The 11,501-nt window shown below is 43.3% G+C and overlaps 1 protein-coding gene across 1 annotated transcript in view; it reads right to left on the bottom strand.

Moving 5' to 3' along the window:
- Positions 1-10,451: 10,451 nt before the first annotated feature.
- Positions 10,452-11,501, bottom strand: part of KCNS1 (potassium voltage-gated channel, delayed-rectifier, subfamily S, member 1) — a gene marked incomplete at its 5' end in the record, with an annotated part of 5,819 nt that continues 4,769 nt past the window's right edge. The window contains one exon of the mRNA XM_008594804.1: positions 10,452-10,922. Coding sequence (XP_008593026.1) covers positions 10,452-10,922 — 471 coding nt within the window. The remainder of the gene's footprint in view (positions 10,923-11,501) is intronic.

Raw genomic sequence — 11,501 nt, 5'->3', positions numbered from 1 at the left:
TAGCTAGGCAAAGCCCTTTGGCCAGAAGTCAGTTTGTTTTGGATCAGAGAAATTTCCTGACAAGGTGTACATGTTTTGTAGTAACAGAAGAGCAAGTCCTATTCATTTTTTCCTTGAATACTAAATTCATGATATATAAGCCTGCTTTCATTAAGCCCTGGGCTTCAGTCATTGCTTGAGCATTTGCAACTCAAGCTTCCAGGGAACTCTGAGGCCCTCACTTGTTCTCTGCTCCCAAGAAATGATGACCCACACCTAATTGTGTCTTTAAAAAAATCCCAAGTTCTTTAAGAATATCTTAATTGCGCCTCCATCTGTAATTTTGAAGCACATTTCTATTTTTCTTTCTCCCTTGTCCCTTTCCCCAGTCACCAAGTGGATGGATGAATGTTTGATGGGCTGGGGATAGAGGGGAGAGTGGATGGATGGGTGGATGGATGAATGAATGGATAGACAGCTATATCAATAGATAGAACCAGTAATCTGAAACAACTAGAGAACTATAGCCTTGACTCCTTGAGACTGTCAATTCTGATCCAGAAAACATTTATTTAGCACCTACCAGATGCCAGAAATTTATTATACCATTTAAAACCCAGTAGCTCTTTTTCAATATCAGGCATGAGAGAGGTGACATCACTACAGATCCTATAGACATTTGAAGGCTAATAACAGAATATTATAAACAACTTTATGTTAATAAATTTAACAACTTAAGTGAAATGGACAAATTCCTTGAAAAATATGAAGTACCAAAGCTCATTCAAGAAGAAATAGGTAATCTGAATAGCTCTATATCTATTGAAACTTAATAGATCTGGGAGATATAGGTATTATTGTCCTCATTTTACAGTTGAGGAACCTGAGGCTCAGAGAGGTAAAAAATCTGTTGCTCAAAGTCATGTAGCTAGAATATGGCAAAGCCAGGATTAAATCTTCTGATCCTTATTCCAGTGTCCTTTCTAGCAAACCATGTTGCCTCTAAAGATTGCAGCTCCCTATTTACTGGAAAGTTATTCCTGTCCAGTTCATACTTCCACCCCCACCCCATCCTTTCTTAAGCACTATATTTGTGTTTTCATCAGGATTATATTCATTGTCTTTGTAATCCATGTTCTTGTTTGTGTCTGGAAAAAAAAATCTCTTCCACCAGCTTGCACTCGGACCAACTCGGAAAAAAAAAAAATGTTTGAATGCTATTGCTGATGTACAATAAAAAAATGTGAAGTTTGTAGCTTTAACTTTTTGTAACAAAAGCTAATAACACTGGCTTAAGTGCTGACTTGAAATGCTATTTTGTAAGGTTTGGATATAAATAATCAAGTGAGGTCAGCAGTTTGTATATGTATGAGACATAGCTTCCTCCATTGTCCCCAACCCCCACCTTTTTAAACTTGAGATGCATCCTATGTGCTTTTATGTTAGAGTTGTACTCCTTCCTTCTTTCAATACCTTGTCACCTTTGTTTTAAATAAACTGTCCTTTGGACCATAGTCTATCACCTTTTTAAAGATGAGATCCTGCCTATATACCCTGGGTAATGGTGCTGTGAACCTTTGTGACATTGACTCTGTGGTGTGTTTATTCTAGAATCCAAAGCAGGGGGAGAGGCAGGTTGGGCACCTACTGTGTGCCAGGTACTAAGCTACTTGTCAGTGATGTAAAGATGAACCACACACGGTTCTTGCAGAGCAGTTGAGGAGTCAGTTAAACCAAAAGCACATAACATTGGAAAAACTGTGGTAGAAGAAAGTACATGGCCCATGGACATACAGAGGAGGGAGTGGCAGTCAGTTCTGCTGGGGTGTCCAAGGAAGCTCTTCTGGAAGAGGTAATACATCCTAAAACTTGAAAAATTAGGAGGAGATGGCCAGGTTGATAAAGGGTAGGAAGTGAGGGAGAGAAGGCATCCTGGACAGAAGGACTAGCCTGTACAAAGGGTTTGGTGTGGAGTTTGATGTAGGATCACCTTGGAATCCTTCATCCCCATCTGCTATTGCATGAAGCCAGGCCTGATACAGCCCAGCATTCAGAGGGAGGCAGCAAGGTTCTGCCCTAGTATGGCATCCTTATCCAGGAATAATTCCCCAGCCTGACCCTGGGTTCTCTTAGTCTTAAAAGTTTACCACACAGCAGGGAGGAACAGAGTTACACTGAAAAGTCAGTGTAGGTCTGTCAAGCCAAATTGCTGTACATTATTTAATATAATTTGCCCAACTAAATAGTTCAGCTATTCACAGATTATGTGCAACATGTAATTAAATAAGTGATAATTTCAGAGAATGATGAAGTGCAGACAGTTATGTCTGCATAACTATCATATTTCAGCCAACTTTTCCTTGGAGCGGGGTGATGTGTGTGTTTATTGTTGCCTAACTTATTCACCCCACTCCCTGAAATAGTAAGTCTACCTTCTTTATTATTGCCAATGTTGATGACAGTTATTTCCTCTTGGTCAGACTGAGAACCTATGGCCAGAAGAAGGAAAGAAGGAGAGATGAAGTACATTTACATCTATTAAGCACTTGCTATATATACTAGACACATTGCAGAGCCTTTTAGATTAATTACTTCATTTTTTTCCTCACAAAGACTGAGGTATATAATAGTGTACCCCTTCTATAGATATGTGATTCTCATAATATGCAGTATTGCCAACTAGGAGGGGTTTTGGAAATGTGCAAGAATGTTTTTGTTGTGACAATGACTAAGGGGCCCCACCAGTATTTAATGGGCAAGTGCAGGTTTGCTAGATGGCCTGCAGTGCATTCTGGGACAGTCCTGCACAACAAAAATTGCCTGTCCTGTGTTGAGCATGACATGCAAATGTTCCACTGGACATTTATTTTGGTGAGAAACTTGTTTATAAATATCTAATACTAAACCAAACCTTTGTGCCTGGAGTTGCTTTAAGACTCCCAAGGAAAACAAGAGCTCTGGTAGAGACTGCTGAGCTCTGTGGTTTGTTTAATACTTAACATTTATTGTGCCAGGCATTTTTACATATATTATCTCACTTGAACTTGACACCAACACTCTGAAGTGTAGGTATTATTAGACCAAGACTTATGAAGAAACAGGCTCAGAGAGGCAAAGAAACCCAACCAAGATTACACAGCTCATAAGTAGCAAAGATTCAAGCCCAAGTCTGTGTAGCCTCAACCATATTCTTTCCTCTGCTTCACATGGCATCCCTCATATTCTCCCATCATATTCAACTAATTTTTAATAACTCCCTGTCTGAGACTGAAGCCAACACGGAACACAGAGCAGAGAGAGAAGCAGGGAGAGAAGACCTGATGATCTCAGTTGAACCTCTGGATCCATCTGTACTTAATCCACTTTGTGGGATTTCTGTCACTTGTAACTGAAAGATTCCTTCCCAATCTATGTAAGCAGAAAAAGATGCGTGAAGGCTTTGGACACGGGTTGGTGGCTGGCCCTGAAATGGTGCTTCTTAGAGATCAACAGGTCCAATCCAAGGTCACAACTGGTAAGTGTAACTGAAAGATTCCTTCCCAATCTATGTAAGCAGAAAAAGATGCGTGAAGGCTTTGGACACTGGTTGGTGGCTGGCCCTGAAATGGTGCTTCTTAGAGATCAACAGGTCCAATCCAAGGTCACAACTGGTAAGTTGCAGGGCCAGTATTTTAACCCGAGTGTGACTCGAAGACAGAGGTGAGTACAATTTCTCCTCTTGAATAAATGAATTTCCTAAGGGTTCTAAACTCAGTCCTTCTGAACAGGTTAAACACTAGTCTCCATCTGCCCTGTCCTCTTCATTTCTAGCAGACGGGAAGACACCATTCCTTTCTTCTCAAAGGTTCTTGTCTTACAAGGTTAGCTTCTCAACTTATTAAACTCCCTGGAGACTTCTTCCCACACTCAGGCACAGGACCTGGCTGGCCTGAAATATGAGATCTGGTAGTCAGAACCATATCAGCCAGCACCTAAGGGCCACCAAGGATATGGCTTTCAGAGAAGGAGTAGCATCCGTCACAATTTAAGTGAGGAATGCCCAAGCTGTGTGATAGGACATTTTGTTTCTAACTGTGTGAAATAATGTGAAGGGAGCATCAACAAAGCAAGCCCAAATATATATATATATATATGAATATTTTGGGGGGGGGGCACAGAATGAAATGTAGAGCATTTCTATGACCATGGTGAAAGAATCTCTTATGACTTGCAATAGGGCTGAGTTCTCCAAATACCAAAATTGGCAATTGATTATGCAGGTTGTTGAGTTCACAGCCCTGCTGCACTTTTATGAAGTTAGGCATTGATGGAGAGTGGGATTATGGTAAGTGGAGTGGTCATATGAGAGGATGTGGGAGAAATCCAAGGCTCTCTAAAACACTGGATGCAAACACCCTTCTTACAGAAGAAAGCTCACAACTTCCTGTTTGCCCCACTCCCAAGGCTGTTTAGCTGGAAGGTGGGAATCAGTTTTGCCTAGGGGGTGAAAAGTAGATTCGGAGTAGGAAAGAGTCTTGGACCAGTACAAAATTGCAGAAACTTGTTAATTGATACCATCAGAAATTTGGGGAATATCTCTGGGACTTGAACAAGGAAGAAATTTTGGACCAGGCTGATCTTTTTTTCTTTTTGCCAGCTGGCTGGTACAGTGATCCAAACCCTTGACCTTGGTGTTATAACACTGAGCTCTAACCATTTGAGCAAACTGGCCAACCCTCAGGCTGATCTTCTTGATATGGATTTCCTTAGCAGGGATTTGGCATTCTCTTTCCTAGCTCCATCCAGGAGCAGGATGAGCTCTAACAGTTTGATGAATTGGCTAACGCAAACTCGAACCAAATGCTGGTCCACATGAAATGGAACTTAAAAGCCCCAAATCACTCAGCATCATGTAGAAAAAGGGATTCAAAGATTTCTGAAGACAGGATGCTGGATTGGATCTATTTTGTGCCTCCTTTCCACAAATACCTCTAACTGTGGCCCCCAGTGAGCCCAGCACACTTTGTCCTTGCTTTGGGGAAAGTCTAGATGAGGAGTGCCAGGCAGAGGGGCTGCAATTTGAAATGGGTTCGCTGACCTCAGAGGGTAAGAAGAATGCAGAGGTGTGAGAGGCGGGGTGTTGGCACAACCCTCAGAAATTAAGTGGGAATGATTATCGCAATATTCAGCAGGCTCTGAATGAGGCAAGAACTCATGGTGTAGGGTCCATAAAGTCTTATTTGATTTGCATAATCAACAAAACATAAGGAATAAAACAAAACCAAACCAAAAACACCCTCTGGCTCTGGCAGAAAAGTCCTGAATTGAGCCACCATGATAGTTACAGGTCATCACCTAACACCTAGGCTTGAGTTAGTTTATTGACCTAGGGTCCTTCGATTGAAGGATATGCTACTTGCCCGTGAGGAAGAACTGTGCTATACTGCTACATGAATATAACGTGAACATTTCTCTTGCTGTCTCCAAAAGGTCCTATGGCCATTTACCAGGGTATGGGCACTGGAGAAAGAGAAATAACCAAACCTTTCAAGGAACCTTGGATAAAGACTTTGAGCTAATACTAAGTTCTTGGGTCTGAGAGTACCACCGTAGTCCCCTAACGTGAAAAATACCATTTTGACCCTTGTCCATGTCATTGGAGGCCTAGTGAGATCCCAAAGCTATCCTATATCTACACTTTCTGAGTGGTAGTTGGAAAAGATCCCCACACTGGCTCCCTGACCCATTATAATATAAAAGGCCAACAAACAACTTTCAAATAGAAAAATCAACAGTGGTAATATATCTTTGAGGAGGCCACAGAGATTAGTGTCTGTACCAACTACCTTGCAAGGTGATGACTCCTATCAAAACTCCATTAATTCCCCTTATTTTGCCAGCACAAAGTTATATGGGTCTTGGAAAATGACAGTGAATTATTTTAATCAGGATAATTCCAGTTTTAGCTGTTGTGTTAGATATGTGCTCCATATTACAGTCCCTGGAGCTAATGTGCACCTGCTTGGCTTCATTCTCTATTCTGAGGAACAAAAACCACTGGAAGAATTTTGCTATTACCTGGAAGTGATAACAGTTTTTCTTTACTGTTCTAACTTAGGTAAACCTTCATTCTCCAACTCTGTACCATAAATATCTTGATTCTCTGAGTATCCCTATTCCACAAGACAACAAAGTAATTCATTACATTAACTAAATCACATTAATAGGGCCTGGAGAGCAAATAGTAGCAGGTACTCCAGCTGCATTTATCTTCACAAGGTGGGAGATAAATCCAATGCATCTCAGCAAAGTTTCTCAAAGTGTCCAGTATCCTGGTGCATATAGGAATATTCCTTGCAAAGTGAAGGACAAGTAGCTATTCTTTGGTACTTCTAAGGAGATAAATCCAATGCATCTCAGCAAAGTTTCTCAAAGTGTCCAGTATCCTGGTGCATATAAGAATATTCCTTGCAAAGTGAAGGACAAGTAGCTATTCTTTGGTACTTCTATCACTACAAAAAGAAGTACAGTGCAATTTGGATTTTGTTCTACTGCTGTCAGATCCTGGCTTGCTGTTAGGCTTTGATGGTGAATGAAGGCCTAACTATGGGATATCAGGTAATCTTGTGACCCAAGGTGCCCATCACAAGTCAAGTACTATATCAATCATCCAGATAGAAAGTCAAGCATGCCTGTAAGGACTCCATCACCAAGCGTACCCATGGGTACATGGAACTGGGCTCAAGTAGATGCTCACAGTATAACTTAGTTGCATGGAAAGGTTACAATCAGGGAATCACATGTTTTCTAATGAAACCTAATGACCCACTTGCAAATCTGTGGCTTCCTATCTCTATGACTCTGAGTTCTGCCAACTTACAGGTTTTGGTACCAAGGGAAGAATATTTCCACTAGGGGATAGAGCAGTGGGACCTCTAATTTGGAGACTGAGACTGTCATGTGGACATTTCTGAACTCTTTTTATCCCTGGGTGTCTGAATATGTGAAGTACTTCCAAAAGTTCATGGAAAAGTAGAATTAAAAAATAATGTAAGTCTTTCCTTGGACTTTTTTTGAAGTACCCTTGCAAAAGGAGTTACAATGTTGACTAGGGCAATCAACCATACTGTCAAGGGGACATATGGTTATTGCTACACAAACGTGGCAAGAAGGAATGCAAGAAACACCAGGAAATTCCCTGGGGCATCTCCACATGCCAGCAGGACTACCACGGCTCAGATCCTCTAGGAATAAAGGTTTAAGATGCCCCATCAAGCCAAGAATCCCAGCCAACCGAAATGCTGGCCAAAGGCAGTGTCTTAATCCATTTTCTGTTGCTTGTAACAGAATACCTGAAACTGGGTAATTTATAAAGAAATGAAATTTATTTCTTAACAGATCTGGAGGCTGGCAAAAGGTCAAGGGGTGCATCTGGTGAGGGTCTTCTTACTGGTAGGGACTACCCATAGAGTATTGAGGTGGCACAGGGCATAACATGGCAAGAGACCTTAGTATGCTAGCCCAGGTCTCTCATCCGCTTCTTATAGTTCCACTCCCATAACAACCGATTAATCCATGAATAAGGTCAGAGCCTTCATGATCCAATCACCTCTTAGAGGCCCCGCCTCTCAATACTGCCACATTGGGGATTAAGTTTCAACATGAGTTTTGGAGGGGACATTCAAACCATAGGCAGGGAGGACATGATGTGGCTAGCAGAGAAAGAATGTTATAAATGCCAGTGGCAGCCTCATGACCGTTACAGGAATGAGGATGTAGCAATGCCTCTTTTCCTCCTGGCTGTTTCTTTCTTTTTCTTTCTTCTAATATCTAATAAAGGATATACTGGTGGCAGTTACATTTACCATTTATTGCTTATATTACAGAATACTGAAATAGGATCAATGGTATCAGTGGAGGAATAAACTTAGAGCTGGATTTATTAACAAGACATGACCATGGGGTATCATCCCTGTGGGGAGAGGATCAGTGTGGTTTTGGTTATACATGAGAGAGTTTCCTTATGTGAAAGAAAAACATGTGTAAGACATATGTTAGTGTAAGGTATGTCGGGGACCCTAGGGTTGGAATGTAGCAGACACCTGCTATTTTTAGCTATTAACACCCCTCCCCTTTATTTTGGTAAATAAACAAACACATGGCCTCTTCTTTGGGTACTACCTTTCCTCCCCTGGGGCAGATATGAATCCGGTACCCTGCCCTCTGTGCCCACCAAAGGAGAAGCATATGACTCAAACTAAATCACCCTCTCTACTGGGATTGGAACTGTGAGCAGAATGATTCAGGGAATAAAGGTGATTGGAGGTGGATCATTTGGATGGCAGTGTCCTAAACAGAAGATTCGGAGGTCCCGCTACTGAGGTCCCTGGAGGTCCTCTCATTTCTATATTTCCTGAGGCCTTGTCAGTCAGCTCTTCCTTTGATTGGCTGAATTTCACAAATACCCTTCTATAGTGAGCTCAATGGTGGCCCCACACACGTGTCTACATCCTAATCTCTGGAACCTATAAATATTACCTTACTTGGAAAAAAGGGTCTTTTTGTAAATGTGATTAAGTTAAGGATCTTGAGATGAAGTCATCTTGGATTATCCTGGTGGGTTCTCAATGCTTTCACAAGTGTCCTTGTTTATTTTTATTGTGTGTGTGTGTGTGTGTGTGTGTGTGTGTGTGTGTGTGTGTGTGTGTGTGTGTGGTGGCTATAAGGGGATCAAACAGGTTTCTGGGCGTGGCTCTTTATTTGCATAATGGTTTTCATTGACACGCAGGAGTGGGAGGGAGTTGTGACTTTTCTGCCAGGACCACACACAACCTCGTGGTGGACTCAAGCTGGAGGATTCTCCCCTGAACTTTCCCCACAGCAGCTTTAGTGACTTGTTTGTGGGGTCAGAAAGTCTGAAGTCATCTGGCTTCTTGATGTATTTGGTGAGACCATAATAATGGTGCATGCAGCCCTTCTAATCTCTGTTCTCCAACCTGTGCAGGAAGGCGATATTTGTGTGGTGAATTCTTGAGAGGTCCTTTGGCTTAGCTCCAGCCTCTGCTCCAATCTGTAGACTTGGAATCCATGTGGGTGTTGGGGGCCCATTATGTACTAACTCCTGTGTATGACACACGACCTTCACACATGCTGTTCCTTCTGCTTGGAATATTCCTCCCTGAAACCTCCTTTGCCTATTAGTTATTTATCTTTATGATGATGGTTAGACCATCACTTGCTCAGGAAAGACTTCTCTGACTTTCTCAGGTAATAGTCTCTGGTACCTTATACACACTTAAACAGTTCCCTGTACTGAGTAGAGCTCACTATTATATATTTACGTGATTATTGCATTAGAGCCTGTCTCCCCCAATAGGCTGTAAGCTTCATGAGTATAGGGATATATATTTTGTCCACCATTGTATCTTTTGAACCTAGTTAGCAGTCAATAAATCAGGTGGGTAAAGTAAATCAGAGAAGTGGCTGGACATATATAACAGCGTGTGTGGGTTGCAGGGCGACACTACAGAGAACTGGAGAGTGCATGACTCAAATTCAAATTTTAAAAATATAGGGGCCGGCCTGTGGCTCACTCGGGAGAGTGCGATGCTGATAACACTAAGGCCATGGGTTCGGATCCCTACATAGGGATGGCCGGTTCGCTCACTGGGTGAGCATTAACACTAAGGCCATGGGTTCGGATCCCATATAGGGATGGCCGGTTTGCTCACTGGGTGAGCACGGTGCTGACAAATTTTAAAAATATAGTACAAATACTGGTTAGCTAAACAAAACATGTCTGCAGGCCACTTGTAAAACCTCAGCTTATGACTCTTCCCATAGCTATTTGTTGAATGAATGACTGAAGAACCTACAAGGAAGTCATTGTAAAAACTTCCAGAAGCAAGCAGGGATGGAGAGGCAGAGCTGACCGGACCCCCTTTTCAGTCTTGTTCACACCCCTAAAACCACATGTAAACTTTGTGAGGGCAGAAGAAAGATGGAGTTTATGGAGCATTGGTCTTGGCAGACTAACAAGTCTGGATCCAAACCTGATTCTGCCACTTCTAATTGTGTGACATTTGGGTAAATTATTGCTCCTCTATGAGCCTCAGTTTCCTCATCTGTGAAATGAGAATAATTCTCATGCCCCAAACAGGTCTCAGCATGATCTGGCTAACATCCAGGAGGTGCTCGGGAATCTTTAGCCTCTTTTTGGCTTTCTCCCTCTGGATCATGCCTGCTTCGTAGATGGCTAGAAGATTGCTTTACAAAGGTTTTTGAGTTGTTCTCCAGGCTCACAGAATCTAGGGTGGCACTATCTTGTCCTGGGCCTTTGGAGGAAGTTATGTAGCCTCTGGGTCTCATTTCTCAGGCCAGCATGAGTGGTCCTGAGAGGCTCACTACCATGAAGAACTTAAGCAGGGGAGGAATCTCTGCTCTGTTTCAGCTGACTCTAGGAGTGCGGGAAGGAGGGATGCAGAGCCCTGGTTTTAATAAATATGAGAGTTTGGAGACTCCTTGGGGGCCTGGGTCTCCAGGTCTGCAAGCCGTCCCTCCTGAGAGGTCTCTCGGGATGTCTCCAGAGACACCTCCGACACCCCATCAACGCTGCTCAGCAAGTCCTCAAACTCCCGGTGGTCACTGTTGCGCACGGCTGCCTCCAGAGCCTTCTGGCGCCGGTAGAAGTGGGAGAACTTGTTGAAGATGATGGTGATGGGGAGCGCTACCACCAGGATGCCCCCTAGAATGCAGCCTGAGGCTGCCAGCTTGCCAGTCACAGTCACGGGCACCACATCCCCGTAGCCCACGGTAGTCATGCTCACTGTGCCCCACCACCAGCAGGCCGGGATGGTGTCAAAGCCCACGTCCTCCTCTTTCTCAGCTGTGTAGGCCACACCGGAGAACACTGACACACCTACGGCCAGGTACAGCAGTAAGATGCCCACCTCACGGTAGCTGTGCTGGAAGAGAATGTAGGAACCCAAGTCAGAGCTGGATGGGCTTCCAGACCTGGTACTGGGCACATGGAGAAACTGAGGCCCAGAGCATATAAAGGGACGGGTTCAAAGTCACAGAGCAAGGTAGAGCTGGTGCCAAGACCCAGGTCCCCTGACTCCAAACTAAGATCTTCCAACTATAATTGGCAGCAAAACTCCCTCAGATTTAGCACACCCCTAATCTCTGTTGTCCAAGGTGCCTTCTAGGCCATGGTTGTTTCTTCTAACTTTGGGGGTCCTGATGGCACCAGCCAGTGAATGAAAAGCTTGTGATTTTTATACTCTTGCAGAACCAAGAGAACCATACCTTACATTCCACAATGCAGAGTTGGTTTTATGTTCTTTTGATTGGTCTATCACATTTCTGACAAGTACAGAAATATTTTCTGCCCCTCAAGGAAGCTGAGAGGATACAAGTTCCCTAGGCCACTCATTGAATGCACTTGCCTGTAGGTGTGTACATCTGCTCTGTCCCTGAGGTCAGGCCCTAGGACAGTGATTCTCAAACAGGGCGATCCCCCCCCCCCCCCCAGGGCCCTTGGG

The sequence above is a fragment of the Galeopterus variegatus genome, unplaced genomic scaffold (assembly GCF_000696425.1).
Source record: "Galeopterus variegatus unplaced genomic scaffold, G_variegatus-3.0.2 Scaffold11599, whole genome shotgun sequence".
Lineage (NCBI taxonomy): Eukaryota > Metazoa > Chordata > Mammalia > Dermoptera > Cynocephalidae > Galeopterus > Galeopterus variegatus.
This window is presented reverse-complemented; position numbering and strand designations above follow the sequence as displayed.